The 24,262-nt window shown below is 41.7% G+C and overlaps 1 protein-coding gene across 3 annotated transcripts in view; it reads left to right on the top strand.

Annotated features, from left to right (window-relative positions):
• Positions 1-24,262, top strand: part of sh2b3 (SH2B adaptor protein 3) — a 51,452-nt gene that overhangs the window by 6,124 nt on the left and 21,066 nt on the right. For 2 of the 3 annotated variants that reach the window (XM_088294166.1, XM_088294149.1), the window contains exon 2: positions 14,522-15,682. In XM_088294166.1, coding sequence (XP_088150292.1) covers positions 14,549-15,682 — 1,134 coding nt within the window. In that variant the 5' untranslated portion in view covers positions 14,522-14,548. Of the gene's footprint in view, positions 1-11,103; positions 11,215-14,521; positions 15,683-24,262 lie in introns of those variants that run through there. The other variant, XM_088294156.1, reaches the window with a different exon arrangement.

Here is a 24,262-nt window from a genome sequence, read left to right as displayed (position 1 = left end):
TAACCAGAATATTACTAAATATGTTCCTACTCTATATTACATATTCAATTATTATGTTATTATTATGAATACTTGATGTGATGGAGGGGAAAAAAATCATCTCAGTTCATCTGGGTCTGATTCCAAAATATATACATCAGGAAAAAATTGTTGACCAATGTTGTGTAGTACAGTGGAAAGACGAGTTACGGATGCCCCCTTTGACGTACGTTTCGCGTTATTCACAAAGTCTTCGTAAAAAAATGACCTCTATTTTCGATATACGAACGGCCTTGGCATGGATGAGCGGATGGATCTCGGTTTTAATTCTTCTCATGCTGCGTAACCACCATTGGCATAACGCGTTGCTGTGATAGGGAAAACTAGTCATATCCCTCCGTGGCTGAAGACGGAGGCCGATGTATATGTAAGTGGAAGTTCCACCTCCTCATTCTTGATCACCCAATCGCTGCCGTTACGTTTTTGGAGTTAAAAAATCATTTCATTTTCGTAAAGTAAATAAATACATAAATTCCCATGTGTATGCTATTTATTAAAATAGAACATTTTTTTTAATTTGGAGACTGGACGGTTAATCACGTAATATAGAGCCGTCCTCATATATTTGCAGAAGTTCCACCTATGTATAATCCAGTCACCCAATCGCAGATGTCAGAAGTGGCTTTTGCCAAAGTTCTAACCAATCAGAATGACTCAGAAGAAAAGGGTAACCACTTAATGGCGTATTATTGGAAGCGCTTGTCGTACAAAAACAGAAAGATCTGTGATCTTCCTCTCACGTTTTGTAACGAGGCTACATATGTGTTGTTTTGATTTTTATTATTTTTATTTTTAATAAAAAAACTGTAAAAAGAATATATCAACAGAAATTTGTAGTGAATTCATCTTTCAAATGACCGCGTGACATGCTTTATGATTTAAAAAAAAAAATAGAAAACGACAAATTTCAGGCGAATTAGTGTGCCAAAATCAAAATTAGAAAAGAAAAAGGCATAATAAGACTTAAATCAGATTTTGGCCAATATGGGGAGAAGAGGCTTTTTCAAAAAAAGCAGCTGTGAGCAATAAATCTTTATTTTTTTAAAGCGTTTTAATTTCTTTAGAATATCAAAGTTCTGTCCATAATTTTAACTGTGGCTTTACCCTGTTTTTAATACATTTGAGGACATTTAGTTATAATATATAATACAATTCAGTTGTATTGAACTTTATAAACAATGCATTTGCATTTAATCTTCAGAACTGTTTCTGTTCAAACATTGACTTTGGTCTAACATTTGGAACTTTCTAACATTTTAATTAAATCGTGATTTAAGTACCGTCCCCCATTTAAGTCCAGTGTTTGTGTTCAAACTGTGCATAATGTTACAGCGGCTTACAATCATATTTATTGATAACACCTTTTCTTAACATATTATATATCTATTTAAAGGGCTTAGGACATACATGAAACATGGCATTTGTGCTTTGAATTATGGTTAATTTTTCAAGAAGAAACAGGATGTCCGCCATGGCTGGCAGATCAGTCCACGTGACCACGGCCTCACGTCTCGACGCTATCGGCCTTCGTCTCTTCCTCTCTACTCGGGGTTTCCAAGAACTCCGCTGACGAGACCACGAGTGAGGATGGACAAACGGCAGCATTGCGGGAGTGGAAGGCAGCGAAGGAACAGGGGTGGAGGAAGAGAGCCACAGAGGGAGATAATTGCCTGACGGATCGGAATGGGAATTTAAAAAGGAAGAGCCAAATTAGAGCGGAAATATGGAAGAGAAAGAAACTTTGTACAGCAGAAAAGTGGTGCAATTTGAAGTTCAAGCCGTCATCACGTGTGATGTCAGCACATTTCATGACACTAAAGCGCAGTTATCATTTAAAGGGCAAGTAAACACAATTTGCTTTTTTTTGTGGTCTCAACGTTTCCTGTGTTTTTTGTGATGACAGCAGAAGTCTGTCAATGATGGCAAAGATGAAGAAAAATTGCTAAACGAATTATCGGTTAAGAAATGACTTGGGCAATGTTCTGATTGCGCAGTACAACATGACTCAAATAAAATACAAATACTCTTAAGCAACAATTCCAAGTATGTGAAGAGAACCCCTGTATAAAACAATATTACATTTATTTGAGTATACCACAATAATAAACTACATGCAGATACAAACATGTCCACGGCCTGTCTGACACCTCAAATGGGTGAGTCCTTTTACTTTATTTTAGTTGCATTGACACTTGTTCCATTTCTTTATTTACATTGAATTGTTAATCAAAAATAGCTTATTACATTGATAAATGTTAATGCTCTTTATTCAATTCATATAAGGTCATAGAAGATTTACTAATGCCGTGATTTTTTTAAAATTATTTTTGGGGGGAAGCAAAACAACTAATACAGAATTCCCATTTTAAGTTGGTGTTTGCAATGAGGCAAACACAAAAGTGTCGCCTTCAAAGCAGCCATAATTACAGAGAGTTCGTACTTGGGTGTCTTTACTCCGATATGTTCCTCCACCGCAATCTTGTTTTTTGGGGAAAAATGTTGATTACAGGTCCAGTTTAGTTGCAGTTGTGCAGGCAACATTGTTGGGGTGGGGGTAGGACATGTGTCCGCTTGCCGGTGCTGCAGTTGGTTCTTGGTGTGAAGATGCGGTCAGCACAAAAACGCCCTAATTGTTTGCTGTTTAGTCACAGGACGCTTAGCTTACCCTTGGTGGGTACATTTTGACTTTTTTTTCTCCACATGGATTTAGTGCATGCTAGTTTTTCTCTGGCAATACTGCAAGTCACATGTCTCTGTAAGAGCACATGTCGTCAACACTTTACTCGTTCAGTGAAACAAGATTCTTGCCGAGATGCTATAATTTTTTTTTCAAACTTTCGCCATCATTAAACATGAATTAACCGTAAGGGAATCATTTTCAGTAACATATTATACATTTTAACTGCTTTTCAAGTGTGAAGGGAACTCAGCAGAAACTAAAATTCACCTTTTAATAATTAATATTCTTGAAGGGGTCATGTTATGGAAAAGTGCCTTTAATTTCTTGTATACACATTTCGTTCTGTCATATTTTGGCTTCATCTTCGCCTCACATTTGGGCAATTGGAAACCGTTTTGAATCGTCTTTTGTGCTACTAAAAATGAGACTCCATTTTTGCTAGTCTTTCTTCAAATATAATAAAAGCACGTTCTATTAACGCCTGTCTGAAAAGGCATCCGCTAAGACTAGCTGACAAATGGCCCGAATCCTCACAAAATATCAGTGACATCATTGATTCATCAACATTGACTTGACTATGATCACCATAACGGCGACAACAAAAAGTCTCAAGTTGTTCAACCCCTACTGAGTGTATTTATTCATGACTTGACAGCTACCTTGCGGAAGATTAATATTTTCATTATATTTGATAGCAAATTATAATGCAGGTGACGAACTCAAGGCCTTGTGGCCATATACAGCCTGCAGCATCATTTTATATCGCCTGTGAAGGCAAATCATGTGCATCATGTGTCTTGCAAATTGGCTTCACTTTTAACAACAATGAAATTTGAGGCGTTGCCTTGAGATTTATTTATTTTCATTTTTTTTAAGTTGTCAATCCCCGCTTTAAAATTAATTAAAAAGAAAAAAATGACTTGCCTTTTGACTCCAAAACTAATTATCCATCAATTTGCCCTCCAAGTGAAACATTACCTACGATTTTGTCCGCGACAGAATTTAGATTGATCCCCTTGAATTACAATATATATAATAAAAGCTAAGAAGAGTTGCATTGCGGTTGGATGCACATGGAACAATCACAGTGGCTACATTTACATGGACACATTTATTAGGATTACATGCCTGATTGGGATAAAAATGCTTCGTGGACACACACCATTCGGTGTTTTCTGACCTGATCAATCCCATTCCGTTCAAGTTTTTATTGCGAACAAGTAGGATCTATGTCCAAGTATAAAAAGAGTGAGCGAAAGACATGATGGGCGCAAGACTGAACTGAAAAATGTCGTCTGGATGATATATTGCAGCTCCATTCAATATTTTGTCCGGGAAAAGAGTCGAAATCATCATAAATTTGCATTAAAGAAATGTCGCCGCTGTATAATTGAGACGTTAGCAGTCACACACCACCAGAAAGTTGTCTTTCTGACCACTTTCCTCAAACCTGTTTGGACCTCTCCTCTGCAATTAGAATTCTGGGAAGTCAGATGAGACACACTCTAATTATTCCGAACTCCCGCGTCAGTATTTCACATCAACGATATTGTTAGGAGTCTTCACAGTTTGAAATTAATCAAACTATTCACACTTCAGAATGAGTCACTGTCATGGCTAGCGTAAGCTCAGTGAGAGATGGCTTCATATTCCCAGTGTGGAATATTTGAGGCGTGCTTGTACGGTGTGAATTCATCTTGGCGCGGATGTGAATGATGGATTGCTGCTTTGAGCTTTCCTGCAAACAAGCGTGTGTTTAAAGATTCCAGCGATAAGTTGTGTTTCATGTTCTTGGATAAGCAAGGGAGTCAGGCTTTTTTTTTTTTTGCTTTCAGTCTGTGTGGCTGCATTCAAGCTCTATTGTCTCAAATGTATGTTATGCACAGTCCACTTGGGAGTACGACTCACAATAAGAACTGAACATGCAGCACTCGCTGTATTTGCCTTGTAGAAATGCAACTGCCATTTTTTTAAGAGTAACTCACACATGCCAATCTGAAGCCAATTAACCTGCAACCTGGGGGGGTGAGTGGAACACAGGCACGTATGTTTGGTGATAGAGACGCTGAAAACCATCGCTTTGTGCTTGTCGTGTATCATTAACAATCTTCTGTCTTGTCTGTGAGCGCTGATTCTCGCGACTGGCTCCATTCCCCAAGCCCATCACGCCTCCCCCTTCCCACCACCCACGATCACTTATCACGTGTGTATCCTGCCAAGATGTCTCTACTCATCTCTGTCATTAGATCCGTGTGCTTTATTATTTCCTCAACATGCCAGGTTCTCTCTTAGTGAGGATTGTGACGGACCGCTGGGTTTATGTCGACATCTTTTATTAGTCATACTGAAAGAGTTTGTGGACTGTTTGCCACCAGGAGCGTTTGTCTCTGTGCCTTTCGTGGAATTGTCTCATCTTGCACCACTTCATTCTGAGTCTGTGTATTCCTCATAGTTTCAGACGTCGCTTGGTGCTTTTCAGTTTTCCCAACGCGCCTCCTCGTTCCCAGACCACAGGAAATGGCCCAAGAGCAGCACAGCTTTATTTCTGTGCGTCTTAAGAATAGCAGCATTGTGTCGTGTCGGATCACGCATTGTTGTGGGAATGCAGAACTGAGTTGGAGAATGCACTCCAAAGGGGAAAGAAAAACAAAAAAGCTAACCAAACATGTAACTCTTAACTTTTGCTGACTTTCCAAGTGATTACTACCTCATGTTTGTGCGTGCTTTTCTAGGGGGCAAAAAGGTTTTTTGAAAATATTGAATGTGTCTCCTAAATCCAACCAGGATACAGTGGTTACTAAATGACAAATATAAAGGCAGGGAGGGGGGTGGTTTCAGATTGCCAAAGCCCGTCAGCGTTGGTATTTTAACTTAATTAAATTCGGAAGAATTTCTGAGAAACGACTTCGACCGGTCTGTTTTGCAAAGTCGCTTAAGGCGTATTTCTCATTTTAACACATATCAGCTGATGCGCCGCTCAGGCTGTGGGAAGTAAGACTAAGGTTATCTCATGTTTCTGTGTTGCTTCCTCCTTTACAAAAAGTTCTTCAATTATGCAAGCAGCGTGCGTGTGCATGTGTGTGCGTGTGTGTTTCAGCGCGATCTTGCGTCTCAACACAAACATGGAGGGATGCTGAGACCCATCACCCCTCGTCTCCTTTGCTTGCCATCACAAAGTTGTGCACTTTAGCACAGCGGCGCTCCCGCTGGCCTTTCGCAGCAACTTGTCGTGCTTGATTATAATATTTGAAGTGAAAGTTTACTGAAAAAGGTCACATGGCGTCACTTCTTCCTAACTATGGAGTTGGATAACATGGAGTGGCCTGCTTTTAATAACAAATTAATAAAAGGTTATTGGCTGGAAATCCTGGTTACCAACATCTTCCCCACTTTACTACTTCCAGAATACCTTTTTTTGTTAGATTTTTTTTGTTTGTTTGTTTTTTGGTAATGGTCAAGAATTTAAGATCAAATTGAAGGGACTGTTCACAAATCGTTGGTGGGTAATCCAAAACAACTGCATTTTTGTTGAAACTTTGGCATTGAATCATTAAAGACGAGAAGGCCATTTTCAACACTTTAGATTCCTCAACAATTACTAAAGTGGTCAATGGAATGGATTTGTCAACAATGCAAATTTGGGACGTAGAACGTCTCCGCTTGACTGTGACGATATGTTTGGTTTTGTTAACACAGTAGTCGCGTTTATGCATGGAAGGCTTCTCCAGCAAAGAGTAGCTTTAATGCACTGCTAATGTTTGCAGCGCAGTTGCATGACTTACATAAAGTCTGCACTGGCCTATCACAAATATGGCGACGAAAGATACGGTTTTGTCTGAGCTCGTAGTTTTTCTGTACATTGTGATGTTCCCTAACTAAAGGCCTGGTATATATTATACAATTTTCATTTTTTTTTTTTTTTTTTATAGTCCTGCAAGGATGGGGATTGTTTGGCTTGTTCGAAAAGACATCAACTATGATGTTGTTGAACTGTACCCTAAGTTGTCTTCTTTGTAAAAACAAGCGTTGTCTAACCAACCTAGTCATCAGGTGATGACAGAACAACTTTTCTGCCGATGCGAACGAGCTCTGTTCTTTAGATGGACGAGTAGTGCGTTGACGTGACACATTGTTAAACAAAGAACCACTTGGGATGTTGTCCTTGGAAACGATTTAGAGGGCGTTTCATTGGATGAGCTATCAGTCGTAATCCTCCATCACAGAAACATCTCTACCAGATGAGTCATGGGTTTTCTTTTGCCATTGCTATTTTTCACTGCTCTTTAGATTGCACTTTATTGACAGAACAGGAAATTAAAACGTGGAGTGGATTTTCACCACAGTTATAATAGCTCGTCTGGAAAAGCTGAAGCCTGTGCGAGTCTCAAATTTGTCAATCAACTATATAGCACAATCAGTCAGTCCGCACCAATGATGTCAGCATAAGTGCGTGTCCAATGTACGTTGTCTTTACATAGCAGTCACTGCTTGCCGGGGCAGAACTTCTTGTAGCTTTCTGTCTATGTGATTGTAACCCCGTCAGAGTTAAGATCCGCCACTCAGTCTGACTTTACCACCTGGACCTCCCCCTCACAAACCTGGCGCCCCGCCTCCTCCCCCGCTCTCTGATCTTCACACTTCCTGCCCTCCTTATTATTATTTCCTCATCTTTCAATGACTCTTGCCTAACTTTTCTCCGTTTAGCTTTCTTGTTTTATGTCCTCCCCTTCTTGCTTCTAATAACCCCCTCGTGCCCACACACTCGCTATGCTTTGTAAGTGTAACCCGCACTGATTCACTTTGTGACTCACACAATGAAAATTCAAAGGTGGTAAGAAAATCTGTTTTTCATCCCAGAGCCTGTGATGCACATGCTGCCATGTTTTTTTTTTTTTTTTTTTTTTTTTTTCTTCTGCTCCACATTTTCGGGAAAACTGCGTTTGATGTGTCTGATCAATTCATGTCATGCAGTCCAGTTAGATCACAAGCTGCTGGGATAGAGCTATGCCTGTCACTGATAGTAATGGAAAGAGTCAGTTGTTTGAGATAGCTCGGAGCACAAGAATCCCTTCACATATGACCAGATAACGAGAGGATGGTATAATTTGTGACTACCAAGTCTGCATCAAAAGACGACCCTCGTACCAGCTGCATAAGCGAAATTCATCTCTTGGTAACTTGCGCTTGTTGCTTCTCACTCAATTCATTTTTGTATATGGCCTTGTATTCACAATTCTGCATGATTATGCCGTGTGCCAGAGTTGATGCCGAGTTTTGAACCAAAGCCCTTTAAAATGCACTGGTGGGGAATTCTGCAAAAAATGCAGATTATCATTTAATACGAGTTTTCCACAAAAAATGGAGGGAAATGGGGAATCCCCGCAAGTATCCGGGGGTCCAACTGAACCGTTAGGTCACGTTGTATGAAGCTTTTATTTACCCCAAAGGACATTCTGGACTGACCCTGCCCTAATGAAATTGTAGGTCCTGTGAAAAAACAAAAACAAAACATCTGTGACCCCCGTGAGGAGAAACAGCATAAAAAATGTATCAATGAATGTTTGGTTGCGTCTCCAAAATAGAACATAAACATTCTATGGCCTAAAAATACTCACGGTGGCGTTTTTATACTCTGGTGCTGAGGGGCAGAGACTGATAACACGTTCCGTGCCGAATTCCGGTGACATGAGAGTCTTCCATTGTTTATGACACAAGAGTTAGTGCACAGTCATTGTGGGAGTCGCGAAAAGCATTGAGTTATTTTCTGATGTGTGTCGCACTACTTGAATTATTCCCACTCCTGCAAGTGCAATTCAGAGCCACAATACCATCTGAATTTTTTCTCGAGACTGGTCTCTAGCTAAAGACTGATCACGAGTAAAACAACCCGAGTGTTGTCTGCATGTTATACAAGTCCTGATTGTTTGCTGTGTGAAAATGGAGCAAGCTAATAAAAGATTGCAAGGTGACATTTATATGCAACTTTGCAAGTACAAGGATCACTTTTAATTATTTGCACTCCAAGCTGTCGCATTCATGATGTAATGTTCACTGTGTAAATGTTAGGAATGTGCCTATTATGTTCATTAAGTTAGACCGACATTCAGAGAGGACGTAGCTCAGTACATGTTGAGGGTTTTAACTTGACTCTAATTTAATCTTATGAATGGCACACCAATGCTAGTTAGAAAAAAAAACTGGAAGTTCCCCAGTCAATAGTTTAGTGATGATTAAATTGTGATTAAATTTGATGATTTGTCGAGTTGAAATGGTTTTCTCATGAATGAAAGTAACCTAATTGTGCAATGCAGTATGTGTTACTGTATTACATTACAAGTTGCAAGACCCGCCCCCTCGCTTCTTTTTTATTTTTGCTCGCCATCAAATTGTCAATATGTTCAGCATTTCTTTGCGACAAGAAACACAGTTTAACAACATCTTTGCAACCTAGAAAAAAAACCCTGAGGGGAAAAAACACAATATTCTGGATGTGCATAAACACTCACAAACCTCCGCCGCTCAGTGAGCAACCATCTTTACGGGCCAGTCTGGATATACAATATGTGGTGAAGTCTGCAGCTTGTCATGGCGTGTCTGACGTCGATTCAAGGTTGCGCTAAAATCAAACAAGCGAGTCATGTGATTAGTCCTGAGGACATGATGGATCGGCGTGTGTTTGTCATGCATCCTGCTTCCGTCCTGCTCCATTAGAAATTGTTAAGGAAGAGCGTATGATGTATCGTTTCAATGTTGGGTTGGTACATATTTAGTCTTGTGGCTTCCATCTGTATTGTCAAGTGTTTGAAACAGAGAGCCTCCTTGATGAAAACTATGACTAACAGTCTTGATTAACCATGATTCTGTGAATTCGTTCCTCAGCACTTTTTTTTTTTTAAATGCCCATCACAAGGTCACTGTTTTTTTTTTTTTTTTTGGTTTCTTTTAACAACACTATTACACGACTAAAAGAGAGACAAAGTGCGGAAGGTTTGAGGGGGTTTTCAAGTTAAGTTTTATAGCAGTTATTAATATGCATTTTATTTTTCTACTAACGGCACGAGACACTCAGAGGAAAACTAGTCTTGATTCTTTTCGCAAGCTGCTTTCCTGGAAAATTATTTAAACCGGCAGCTGTTTGACACGTGAGTATGTTCAATAAAGGCCATGCTGCCTGTTTTTGATTTGAAGATGATGTGATTGAGCGGCAGCCTCAGTAGTTCCTCTGTCTTAAATGGGACTTACCCTGTGGCTGATGGGCATGTTTGTATTGAACCCAGAGAGCAGGAAAGAATCGACTTAATACACGAAGTAAGGTGAGACAGATGAGGGCTCACAAATGATTAAGAGTGTTTTCACACACAGCAGTATGCATTTTAGTCAAACTCCTCCTCCTTTTAGTATTCACGCTGGCATTTTTTTATTTGTATACTTTTTAAATCAGAGACGATGCTGACAAGCCCAAATATGCATTGATTTGTCATTTCCGCAATGCTCTGACTTTTTGTGAAGAGTGAACCAAATTACACCCAAGTCCGCGGATGGCCAAACGAGGAGTTTGTTGTTGACGGAATGTGGTTTGAGGTGGCACGTCTGTCTCAAAGTTCTGACGTTTGGGTTAGGGTCCTCACTTAAAGTGCCGCTCCAAGTTCCCTGGCTTCCTCCCCCACATTCCGAATTCCTGCATTTTCATTGAAAATCTCTGAACTGTCCATAGGTTTGAGCTCCGTAGGTAGTTGATTGTCTACACAGTCTTCTTGTCAATAGAGTAGAAGTGTTTCAAAAATGTTTCCGCCACAACTGGAATTCAGCGATACTAATTGCATGAACGTGAACTCATCTGCAGATGCACACAACAGGAGGACCGGGCTATGAGGATGACCATGAGCCCCCCAAAGGGATATAGTAAGAGGAAGTGTGTGTGCATGTATGCGCATGTTGAGTCACTCATTGCTGAGTCATCGCTGGGCTGGCCATGCAGATAGAAAGCGCCTTCTAGGAGGGCCAGCTGCAGGGGCGCAAAGGGAGCGCACTCTGCGCATGATCTGTTACAGGAAGGGGATTGGTCGTGGTGACAGGTCTTCTCTAGGAACTGCAGTGACGCAATATTTCAAGATGCCACATTTTTTGTTTTTGTTTTTTTGGTATGTGTGATTTTGTGGAAAAATATCCCCAATTCAGCTAAAAGCTTAGTGCATAACACTATATGCAGAAGTGGCCGCCGTGTCGTCAAGTGGCGTCACTGGGGACCTGGAGAGAGATTTGGTTGGGAGATAATTTGTCATGTTGGAGCATGTTTTGCTGAATACAAAGAAGCACTCCCCTTCTATGCCTTGTGTTTTTTAATTTTTTAGTTTTTATTTTGGGCTAGTGAGCGTCCCACCTCCACACACACACGCGCACACACACACATTTGAACATATTCACAAATATACACATGTACAGTCAAGCTTCCTGTTTATAGAAAAGACACTTCACTGCTGCATGGGAGGAAGCTGGTATGTATTGTAGGTTTATGCGAACTCTTTAACTCATATTTTAGTAGTTAGTAGCTACTAAAGTTAAGTAAAGTGTCTTTTCATATCTTTATATATCCTTGAACGACATCAGGCTATTCAAACTTGTTATTTTGCTCGTTTTTGCTTGTCTGATCCCACCCGCAGACTGAGCCTCCACTCGTGGATATTTATGCATACATGTGCTTGTTGTCGCGACTCACAAGTGGACTAAAGTAGAGTGTTTGAAGAGGTGATGGACAGGTTCGGGATTTCCTTTGGATAGAATCACTACAAACAGTTTCTTTGTTGAAATAAATGGTTAATTTGTCAAACCATAACGCTGTGTCTTTCTAATTATAAGAAGAGTTGCTTGCTATCAGCTGTGGCTTTTCATTCTGCTCAAAGAGCAACAGTAAATGTGAGCCTGTAGCATTTCTGGCTTTAAGGAAAGTTTCAGGGGAAAAAAATCCTCCCAGTTTTCTAAGCGAATAATCAGGAGTTTAACATTGCAAAATAAATACTTTGTCCTGTGGTGTTTGGGGTTAGTAGTTGCTTTCAAATTGGCACACTTTAGTCTGCTTTAATTAAGTACAAGTTGATTTTATCCCATACAAAGACTACTAAGAAGAGGGTCCTAATGAACTGGGCACAAGTCGGTGGTGAACAAGTGATTTGACCCCAGTCCACTTGGACTAGCAAATGACCCAATCAGTGTTGCCCTTAAACGGCATAACTACAGGTAGTAATCAGATGCAACCATTGCGTTTACTCGGCATGTCTTCAGTTTAGCGTGTATGCAGTTAACATGTGCACAGCAAATGATTAACAACACCCCTTGGTCACACCTTCTGTCTCGACAGTTTCTGATAGGTTCCTCTTGTCAAGGCACGGTTTGTTTTACAATAATAATTTGAATAAAATCAGAGGCATAAAATGGGGCCTGTATTGTCGCTATTTTGTTACAAAAACTACTGAACGCAAACTCACTTTGCTAGAATGTTGATTCTTTCAGATATAAAAAAAAAAAAAAAAAATCCAATGTCTATCATTAGCACGGCACGGCCAGGTCAACAAGACGCTGGCCAGTGCACATTTCATAAGTAAATGTGGAAAAAATGCTACATTGTTTAAAAAAATGCACTAAGTAGAAACCAAAAAAATTTCAGTCTATCAATTTGGAATTTGATTAATCTCATTTAATACCGTTGCTTTCCTTACCACAGTTGAAAACAGAATCGGTAAATACTAATTCATCCATAGCTACTGATATACATAATAGACACAGTAATCTCATGTACTTTGATTTAGGCCTGCGCCAATTGCAAAATTGACGCAATAAATGCATTACAATAACACAGCCTGAAGCTGTAATTTATTAACAAGTACAAGAAATCCCTTCCTTGCGCCGTCACCTGATGGTGGTGGAGTGGTTTGAGTGTCCCAAAGATCCTAAGAGCTAAGTTGTGTGGGGCTTTATGCAACCCATGACAAACGGATCCTGGGTGAAGGACCAGACCAGGCACGACCCCTATGATGATAACAAATATTGGACTGAGTTTTCCTTTGCCCCGACGCGGCTCACCGGAGTCACCCCCTTTTGAAGCTTGGCCTGGAGATGGGGCTCGAAGGCAAGCGTCTGGTTGCCGGCCCTGCACCCATGCGGCCCAGCTGGGCCCACCCCGAAAGGATAACGCGGGTTGAGGTCGAAAGAGTTGGTGGTCCGATCCCCAGCCACTGAAGCTGCCTTGAGGGACATGAAATGTCACCTCTCTTGCAGTTCCCTCCTTTGTCGAGCACATCAGGTTTTCATCATAAGATGAAGAAAAATAGAATATTAATATTTACTTTATATTAATGGTTCGGTTCAGCAACAAGTGGATTTTTTTCTGAAACATCCTAGCTATAAAAACAACACTCTTCCACAAGTCAAACTTAAAAACAAATTAGAATATCTCAAAGACCTGTAGAATTCCTTTTCTTTTTTTTTTTTTCAAACCAATGTCAAAATTACGTTTCGGGACACATAAAGCCATCCCTGATTATAATTTGCTGTTGGCCAGTGTTATGGATATAGAATAATGATTTTGTGCAATTGAGCTGTTTATATAATTCTTTTTAGCATATTACATAATATTCAACAATATCTATCATGATATTGCTCTTGCGATGTAAGATGTTAAAAAAAAAAAAGGAAAATCTGACAAATGGTAATGGAAGTTAATTTGGGTTGGCAGCGCTGGGTCTGATTTTAATAATATTCAACTGTTAGGTCATGCATGAAGTTTAAACTAATCTGACTAAAAGTGCAAACTCCAACTTTAAGTCACCCGAGAAAAAGAGAGCGTGGCTTTGAAATAAGTGCAACTTTAAAACTTAATGTTGTCAGTATGTCTTACAATGAACATTTACAGTTGATTTATTGAAAAAAACTTGCATAAACATTTTGCCTAAAATTTCCCTTGCGATCGTTTAGTTTATCTGGCCTTACCTCCTAATTGGACTGCAATCCAAGTAAATGTAGAAAAGGAAAAGGGCATACATCTGGTGCACACATAAGCGGCCCTGACCCAGTGAACACTTCATCCTAAGGCAAAAGGCGCGCGCATGCATGCTCGGTGGAGTTGCGCCTTCAAATGGGTCACGTGTCAACACCCGAGCACACAGATGGTGAAGCCGGCAGTGTGGTTGATTGAGACATTTTCCAACCATACTTCCTTAGTCAGACCTCATTCAGTGTCTGTCGCAATGACTTCTTACTGTGTTCATTCATTTAACATTCTTGACCTTCTGCAATCGGTGCGGGGGGGGGGGATCCAAACGGATTTAGTCCTTGTAATTGCTTGCACTCCTTCTCCTCGTTTTTGCCCTTGAAATGCTTCAACTCCTGACAGGAGAGATTTCCTCACTTCCTTTTGGTCATGATTCTGTTGACTCCAAGATTGCGTGGGAACCGGTGTCTCTTTAACTGACTGGTAGTGCAGATTGAACTTTTTTGTCCGGAGACTTGTGTAACCTAATTTGTAACGTTTGAGATTGACTGCAGATAAAATCAGATTTTGGATATTCCCTCACAAAGTTCCAAATATTTAAAAGAAATGCTTTGACTGGATTTCTTTTTTTAGTGATTTGGTTATTGCACAACTCTCAGCATTATGTCAATTTGCTCCTAATTACATTTCCACGTCTCTCTGTTTTGTAACCCGCCATCCATCTCTCCCTTCCCTTTGAATCCCTTTTTGTTCACTTTTTCACACTTCTTTTTCTGCCATTCTCTTATTTGGTTCCTTCTGTGTTTGCTTCTCTGCAGTGATTCTCAGCCGGTTTGGTTACTGCAATGAATGGTAACATCCATATAGCCAGCACCACTGCGACAGTCGGAGGCGGCCCAGGCGTGGCAGCGCTCCCGCGAGGCTGGAGGGAGTTCTGCGAGCTGCACGCCATCGCCACAGCGCGGCAACTTGCAGGACACTACCGGAGCTTTGCCAGGGAGCGCCCTCAGCATGACGTCCTCCCGCCGGAGACGTTTTCCAAGCAGTTCACCGACCTCTTCCAGCAGCATTTCTGCTGTGAGGTCGACAAAGATGGCACGCCTTTTCAGCAGAGTACCTGCTCCATCGCTCCCGGCAGCACTTCCGGCACCACTCCGGCGGCTCCTCCGGTTCCGTCGCAGACCATGATCGGTCGATTACGAATCAGTGCTTTGTCCGGGGTGCAGGACTACCGGGAGGCGGGTCGACAAACAGGAGGAGCAGCTCTTTTTACTGTGGTGTCGCCAAAAGTGGAGCCGGTCGTGGTGAGCCGAGAGCAAGAGCGGCCACTGCGATGTGCGGCGGGAAACCCCCGTTCAGGAAACCCAGTGCTGCTCAGGGGCTTGACCCGTACATTTGACGGCGGGTCACTGTTGTTCCGTAGCCGTAGTACCGAGGAGCTGTCTGGTACAGACAGTCGACAGATATCTGACTCTTCAGCTTCCGGTCCAGCACATGCTGATGTCACACACTTCTCCGTCAGTCAGATTCGGCAGTCTGTCAGACGACTTTTTAAGAAACGGCCTCTTCCCAGGCCCCCCTCATCACAGGACCTGTCCGCCAACAACCCCACCCATTCCCTCACCGGCCCCGCAAGCAGCACGCCCTTCACATCTGAGCAAACGTTACCCTCCTCTGCCTCACAACCCCCCTCTTCTCTCAACTCTGAAACTGCACCCGCAGCGTTGTCACCGCTCTCTGGAGTAGCCTCCAACTTCCTGGATCGTTTCCGTTGGTTACGCAGCGGGAGCATGAGGCAGAGGAGGTCGGAGGTCAGCAGCTGCTGTAAAGAGGGCCAGCTGAGGTACTTGCTGGTGGACGACACCATCTCAGACTCTTTGCCGCGATGGCAGCGCTGCCGCCTGCTGGTCAGGAGGATCAGGGACGCTGAAGTCGGAGGAGGCGAGGGTTACCAGTTGGAGCTTTATGATCCTCCAAAGGTACAAACACACGCATACGCACGTAAATTAACATCATATACTGTGAGTGATTGGATCCTAAATCGTGGGCTTCAGAACTCAGACAAAGGTTTGTAATATTGTTTTGGCATTACATTAGATGTATGCACTACTATATAATATAACAAAGTAGGGCTGGGCGATATGACCTAAAATCAATATCGCGATAAATTGGGCAATTTTACCTCGATAACGATAAATGCACGATAAATTCCCCCTGAGGACCAAAATCAAAATAAATGCAGAAAATGCATATTAACTGCTTTTTTTTATTGACCAACTGGTACACATTACTTTCAATGAAAAATAGAAGTACAAAAATCATTTGAATAAACATTCAAAATAGCTTGCTTTGCATGACTTGAACAATGTCACAAAGAACAGGAAAAAAAGGGTACCTCTCACAAAATCTTTTCCTGCAAATAGATTGTGCCGAGATGGTGTAATGCCATTTGCAAATGCTTAGATTTGTGTAAAGGTATCTTGTAAACAATCTAAATAATGCCATGTGCAAAGGCACTAGTCGCCTGTAAACAAAATGCTAAATAAAATGAAAAAAAAAAAAATCAATGGAATGCCAGTGCCAAACAAACGCGTGTGCTTCATCAGTAAAATGTGCCGTCTCGAGTACTCCGGTGCGCAGTTGCCACTTGTCGTCTATGTACTGCACATTTCAGGCTCAAACAGGGATGCATGTTGCGACTCGACCACAAGTCGGATGTGGATGCAAAATGCTCGACATGTCTCCGCTCCCGTCCCGATGTTGTCCATATCGGGAAGTGCTGTTTGCGGCAAATATTTTCGTACCTCTTGTCGGCTACGTTCCTGAGGCGTTTAAATCCTGTGCGCTCCACTGTAACTTCAGGAGCTCTATCTTTAGCTATGTGCTAGGCTATCCCGTCCACCACTGAGACGTTCTCTCGTATGGTTTCGCCTCCGTTAGTGGGCTGTTGTCACTTGTCCAACCTTGCTTCTCACTTTAGCACAAGCTCCAAGTCAACAGCATGGTTGTGTTGTGGGTGGTGAAAAAGAAAAGGTTGGACGCGCTGTTTCAGGTGCTTACGACGCACTTTGTAGTTCATGTTCTTTTGCGCAAACATCGTCTTTATGGAACGCAAAACATTTCCAAACGACAGATGTCGAATTTCTTTTTGGGACAAGCGCGACAAGACCAATTTCAACTAACGTTACTTCGTCTTTAGCCGTGTCAGCCGCTTCTGAATTTGAATCGCCAGCTACGAACGCGTCTTGTGTTTACATTCTTCTACAGCGCCTGAGTCACGTGACTACATGCGCTGGAGCAGACTTAAAGAGGCATGAACATCGCCGCAGACAGAAAAGACTTTCCTTTTTCATTTTTTTTTTTAGACACCGAATTTACCGACAAGGGCAAAATGTTGTCGGTCATTCTAATAAATTTCGGTAACGGTAAAATTTCGGTTAATCGCCCAGCCCTATAACAAAGCAACATATAGCTCTCACATGTCGAAACTGTCAATCACACAACACCCGGGGGGGTTGGACAAGTCATTTCCTGCATCCAGCTGTTTTGGTCTCAAATAATTGTGTCAATGACTTTTGCTTCATAACAAAACAAAAGCAGAGCTATTTTAGTATTTTTGTTGATGTATACTTGGAATCTAGTTTTCTCTTTGGCCTTCAGTAACTGATTAAGCATTTTAACTACACCCACTCGTTTGTCTGTGATGTTGACCAAGATGTGAAATTCATCAATCGGAATTCGGTGGAACTAGAATTCTGCGAAGCTGCTCGACTTCCTTTTCTTGTCTTTTTATTGGGAAATAATGTCAAGTTTTGTTTCTTTTCCCTGGTGCTAACTGTTACATCATTCAGAAGTTACTACCTATTTTAAGTCGTATTTTAATATTCAGCACATCATATAAAGTATGTGCCTTATTAAAAAAAAAAAAAAAGATAGATGTTTATGCCATTCTCGAAAGACTTCCTGTGAGGGTTTTATCTGTTTTTAGAATTGCACGACAGACGGGATTAGATGCTCTCCGGAGCAATCTATAAGACCCCCCCAGGTGGTTGGTTCATGACCCCTGCTGTAGACATTCACTTAGCTGAGGTCTCTCATGATATGGGGCCTTTCTCGCGCATTATGAGGATGGTTTAAACTTTTTGGCGGGACTGTTTTGATTTTTTTCTACTACTCTATTATATTAAAAATTTGGGCCGTTTATGCTAAACTCATCAGTTAATGTAGTTGACACAGATAGCGTAGGTAATTATTTTTCAAGTGACAGTGTATGGAATGTTTTGATTTGTCAGTGTTCAATTAAAAAAAAATACTATAAGATTCAATAATGTGCAAAAAAAAAGTTGTAACGTACTTTTTTTTTAAATAATTGTTGCTCTGGTAATTGTTAATTATATTAACTTTGTCACTGGGAAAATGACTTGAAGTTGTTTATGACGACATTTTGCTCGCACCTCTGGTGAAGAGATTGGTGGTAGGCTTTTCAAGTGTGTTCTCTCTGAAGGACCGTAGCGCATGTGCTTAAAAATTCACGCGCATCCAATTTTGGATCTTGCATTCTATTAGTTCACCACGAGATGGCAAAACATTTTGCACTCTGTCCCTTTAAAGAGGCTAAAGGAAACCGAGTGATTATAAGAGTTAAGTGCTAATTTGACCTCCTATCATTGATTACTGTGACACGCTTCCTCAGTATGTGCATTCAGGCTATCGTTGAACGTAACAGCATTTCACCACTTTGAATGACCTCAACTAATATACACAAATTCATGTTGTCCTTGCTTTCTAGTGAGTAGGTACACCTCCCACGCTGCTTCCTGTTTGTTTGGCGCTCACTTCAGCCACATGCTCTCAAGTGTTCAAACAAGTGACTGTTCGGACCCGAATACGAAACTCACGTTCATGTGTCAACTCCGAGCGTCATGATAGAAAGCGCTGCAATATTTCAAGTTGGTCCAGCTGCAAGGCGCCTCGTGTTTGCACACCCAGTCCCCCAGGAGCCCAGAACCCGTAATCAAAGTGGCTTACTTTACTGTTGTCGCCGCCACAGCCATCTGTAAGGTCACTGCAAACAGAGCTGCGTCGCGCCTCTGGGTGGGTGCAAGTGTGTATTCTGGCTCGCACGCTTAAGATAAGTTAATGAGAGAGATGTTGCATGTGTGGACATGGGAATGTTTTATATTTAGAAGTCCTCAACCTCTCTGCCAGCTGCGAGCCTAACCACATGCTTGAAGTAATTGACTTAATGATAGAGCCGGAGCCGCGCACGTGCCCGCGCATACGTGTACGTTTGTGCACCGCGGCGAAGGCCCTGGCAGGATCTTGCCCACTTGACGGACGCCAAATTCATCAGGGTTCTCTCACTTTGTGTTTGTGCACACGCGTGTGGAATCTTGGCAAGGCAGAGCGTTAAGGCCCCGAGAATGGCCTTAAAAGGAAGGAGAGCTGTTCCCCGTCATGCACACAATTTAAGACACATGTGAGGAAAATTTGTTTAAACTTTGCAAACTTAGTTTATCAAAAAAAATAAATAAATAAAACTTAAATACATCTGAGGACTTTCTCTTTGGAAGTGTATAAGCACAAATGGGCAATAATAACCACGTCCGGTGTTCGTGACTTGTATTTTTATCTTTGCTGTGTCTTTTGTGTGAAATGGTATTATCAGTAAACTCATTTAGCTAAAAGAGGAAGCTGCTTGGGAACTGATAATGTAGTTCCAGCCATGACGCAGCTACAACAAGTCCAGAGAATTAATCAGAAAACTTAATAATCCTAGCAGATGATCTGTCTGATTACACAGTCGGCGATGGCAATGTGGTTCAAATGTGAAGGCAACAGTAAATAAAAAGCAAATGCGGTCTTTCCAAGTGCATTAAGTGTGTTTTTTGTCATTGTTGGCAAAACCAAAGGCTTTCACTTCTGCATTGTCTAGATTGACGGCCAGATAATGGAACATTGCATTGTGTAATGAAAGTCTGTGGCCTCGACATTATTTACATCTATGTCCTGTAGGGAGAAGAATTTGAAAACTGTTTTAGCATCAGAGGCAAAACAACACTATCATGAATGTAATAGTTGTACAGGCAACGGTTTAAGGAACATTTCAATATTCTTAATTGTCAATTGTAAAACAATAAAACATGACAGAGTGAAGCGGTTCACCACCCAAACACCAAGTGCAGCTGACCTTGTGTTCGCTTTATTTCTTTTTCTTTTGTTATTATCGGGACAGCACAGTGGGGGAGTGGTTAGCACTTCTGCTTCACAGTTCTGAGGTTTGAATCTTGCCTCTGTGCCATTTGCATGTTCTCCCCATGTATGCATGGATTTTCTCCATGTACTTTGTACTTCCTCTTTTTACCACACGACAAGAACTTGCATATTTTGGCTTTGAAGACTCTGAACTGTCCATGGGCGTGAATGCGAGTGTGACTTGTTGATTGTCAAACTCTGGTCCTCAAGGGCCGGAATCCTACAGGTTTAGGAGGTACCGCTCCTCCTCAGGGATCAGCGTTTGACACCAGTGGGCTATATGTATTGATATGTCCTGTGATTGGTTGGCCACAAAGTATTAAGTATCTTAGGTTATTGTTTGATAGTGAGTAGGATGGAGTAGGCAGATCAGTGCAGCTTCCGCCGCCATGTCGACTATATATCGGCCGATGGTGAAGAAGGAGCAGTGACTTTCAGCGTAATTGATGAAATTCAAAATTATAAAAAGATTAGTTTTGTGACCGCTCTAGTAGGGCTGGGCGATATGATCTAAAATCAATATCCCGATAAATTAAGCAATTTTACCTCGGTAACAATAAATGCGCGATAAATTTCCGCCCGTGGACCAAAATCAAAATAAATGCAGGAAATGCATCTTAACTGTTTTTTTTTTATTGACCAACTGGTACACATTACTTTCAATGAAAAATAAAAGTACAAAAATCATTTGTATAAACATTACAAATAGCTTGCTTTGCATGACTTGACCAATGTCACAAAGAACAGGAGAAAAAGGGTACCTCTCACAAAATCTTTTTCTGCAAATATATTGTGCCGAGATGCTGTAATGCAATTTGCAAAGGCCTAGATTTGTGTAAACGTATTTTGTAAACAATATAAATAATGCCATGTGCAAAGGCGCTAGTTGCCTGTAAACAAAATGCTAAATAGAATGGGGAAAAAAGTCAATGCAAATAAACAAATGTGCATCATCGGGAAAATGTGCCGTCTCGAGTACTTTGGTGCGCGGTCGCCACTTGTCGTCTATGTAATGCACATTCAGGCTCAAACAGGGATCCATGTTGCGACTCGACCACAAGTCGGATGTGGATGCAAAATGCTTGACATGTCTCCGCTCCCGTCCCGATGTTGTCCATATCGGGAAGTGCTGTTTGCGGCAAATATTTTCGTACCTCTTGTCGGCCACGTTCATGAGGCGTTTAAATCCTGTGCGCTCCACTGTAACTAGAGGAGCTATATGTTTAGCTCTGTGCTGGGGTATCGCATCCACCACTGAGACGTTGTCTCGTATGGTGTCGCCTCCGTTATGGGCTGTTGTCACTTGTCCAACCTTGCTTCTCACTTTGAACTTTCAGCACAGCGTGGTTGTTTTGTGGGTGGTGAAAAAGAAAAGGTTGGACGCGCTGTTTTGGGTGCTTACGACGCACTTTGTAGTTCATGTTCTTTTGCTCAAACATTGTCTTTATGGAACCCAAAACATTTCCAAACGACAGATGTCCAATTTCTTTTCGGGACAAGCGCAACAGGAACAACTTCAACTAATGTTTCTTCGTCTTCAGCCATGTCAGCCGCTTCTTGATTTGAATCGCCAGCTACGACCACGTCGTCTGTTTTCTTTTTTTTGGTCAGCTGGGAGGAGTCACGTGACTACAGCCGATGTAGCTGTCTTAAAGGGGCATCGACATAGCCGCAGACAAAAAAGACTTCTTTTTTTTTAAACACCGAATTTACCGACATGGGAAAAATGATGTCGGTCATTTTATTAAATTTCGGTAACGGTAAATTTTCTGTTTATCGCCCAGCCCTACGCTCTGGTGTCAGGGCTCTCTCCCTTGGAGGTGCAGTGAAAAGTTTTGTTATCCATGAGGAACTCAGTCTAGAGCTATTGGCCCTCGGCATCAAGAAGAGCCAAATGAAGTGGCTTGGGCATCTTTCTAGGATGCCTCCCTGGTGAGCTGTTTTGGACACCTCACACAATAAGGAGGCCAAAAGGATGACCCAGGACACCCTGAAGAAACTCCCAATATTTCCCGGTGGTCCTGGGAACTACTTGGGATCCCCCCCTGAAAGTGTTGGACGAAGCGGCTAGGGAGAGAGAAGTCTTTGCTTCCTCTGTCTTCAAGTTTTTCTGTGACAGAATAGTCAAAAGCAGAACACACATTTTTGTGAGATTTATCCTGCCGATCATGTTCTATAGCACTTGTCCTTAGTGGGGTCATAGTTACCCCTAACCCTGGGTGGGGTACACCCTGGCCTAATAGGCCAGCCAATCGTAGGGATTTTTGTGAGATTTCTACTACTTTTCAGCACCGCACTCATTGTTTATTAGTGTGAATGATTCAATCAGTGATCAGAGTAGTTTATTTTTCGCAATCGCTACACCTAACGGCTCACTTAGACCTAAAGCCTACTTTTCTTGCATGTGTGATGACAAAACAATCAGGCCAAAGATGCTTCCCTGCAGAAGTGAATCTTGTCATTTCAGCTGAAAGGACGGAAGTCAAGACGGACACATCACTGACGGCAACATATCTGCTTGGTCCTTAGCTTCAGCATCTTAAAGAGGACAAACTGACCCCCGCAACCTGTAAACAATTTACATTCCGTTCCTCTCCGTTTTAGATTAAGTGGCCCGTGGCTCTGGGAGCGAATGCGCAGCATTAACTGGCTGCAGTTTCTTTAGTGTGTTTAGCCTTGAGCTTGTCGTCTGTCAGCTTTTTGACTCGCTCACTCGACAGTGTGAATGCTCGTGTTCCTTTCATCTCATGCGCGCACACACACCAAAAGGCTCCCGACAAGCTTCGAATGTTGCCAGGAAAGTTGTGGTGTTGCTCGCTTCCAAAAGTCACTCTCGTTCCCACAGACGGCTGAGTATCTCACAGCGGATGTGTTTTCTCAGACCTCCTGTAGGTTTTGTCCTAATCACATCTCAGTTGTGTGCGTGCGTGTGTGTGTGTGTGTTCCAACTTTTCTCACCCTAATATTTCCCACATGGTTTTTCTTTATGCTTTTTTTCTCAACTCGTCCTTCGCACTCCGTACATGTTGTCCTGCGCACTTATTTCATGTCCTACTGTGTGTTGGCAGCCTACTGGAGTCATTGTCATTGTACTCAGTGTACAATGAGATCGGAGAACTCCCCTCTCCAGTGCAATATAACAATTTAATTAAATATATCAATTATTTTAATTAAAGATTAGATAATTAAATAGAAAATAAATCTGAAATTAAATAATAATGACAGTGCTCCACTTGTAGCTTGGATTTGAAATGTATCTTTAGTGACACAATTTCTACAAGTGGATCTGGATTGTATCTCCTACGATGAACAGGTTTTCGTTCTTTACGATCTTGGCATGACAGAATTTTATGTGATGTTTTTTGGTGGATCACGGATTGTGTAACTGAAATTCATACTCCGCTATAGTTGCTGGTATTCTGCTGCGCACACCTATACAGAAGTTCCGAAAGGGCGTTTGTAGCATCGGTGGAAAGTAGTTTTTGATCAGCCCGACTGCCTGATCCAGCTGTTATGTGTTACTTAAGTTTCTTAGATGGCAACATGCTGCGTTAATTAGCCCCTTGTTGCATACCACGACTAAATTTCTTGGTAGACAGCTTGGGCCCAGTCAGCTGAACCTGAGAGAGACAGGCGACAGCGCTAAGATAGGAAAGTCTTGAAAGAAGAAAAGGGTCTCAAGTCTTGTATAATCTTATCTCACAGATGACATTGATGTATTTCAATGTTGCTAATGTTCTGCAAGTGATGGATTGCTATTAACGGTCCGCTTGGCCTTCTAATTGTACTTGCCAATGTTGCTGTTGTAGAAAATGACTGGTCCAGGGCCTTCCTTTGTCAGCTTGTCCTGGAAAATTGATGACACGTGCACATTTTTTTCATCTCTGGGCCATTGCATCAGAAAAGAAAGTCATCGGTAGTTTTCACCGTTATCAGATAAAGAAAAGTGAGGTCATGAGCCAAGTGTGGCTCGCAATTATGCACAGCAATTATCACTCTGATATTTCACCTCTGGATAAACCGGCGCCCTACCCTGAACGTTTTGTACCACTTTTCTGTTGTTCTCCTCCAAATATAGTGGAATTAAGCATTGAGTAAATCACGTAGTTAATTTATAGTAATGACAATGTCTTGACGAGAATGAAGTCCACGGATATACAGGCACATCTGTTTGGTCTTAAATGTCAAGATGGATATAAAAATGATGCAATAAATAAACTGAACTACAGTATACATATAAAGTCCGCGCGCCGCTCTCTGTGACTCGCTCTCTTTAGCAAGCAGGGCAGATAACCAAGCAATGT

The sequence above is a fragment of the Idiotropiscis lumnitzeri genome, chromosome 1 (genome assembly GCF_059441095.1).
Source record: "Idiotropiscis lumnitzeri isolate Australia: NSW breed Sydney's pygmy pipehorse chromosome 1, RoL_Ilum_1.0, whole genome shotgun sequence".
NCBI lineage: Eukaryota > Metazoa > Chordata > Actinopteri > Syngnathiformes > Syngnathidae > Idiotropiscis > Idiotropiscis lumnitzeri.
Note: the sequence above shows the minus strand (reverse complement) of the source record. Positions and strands in the feature narration are given on the sequence as shown.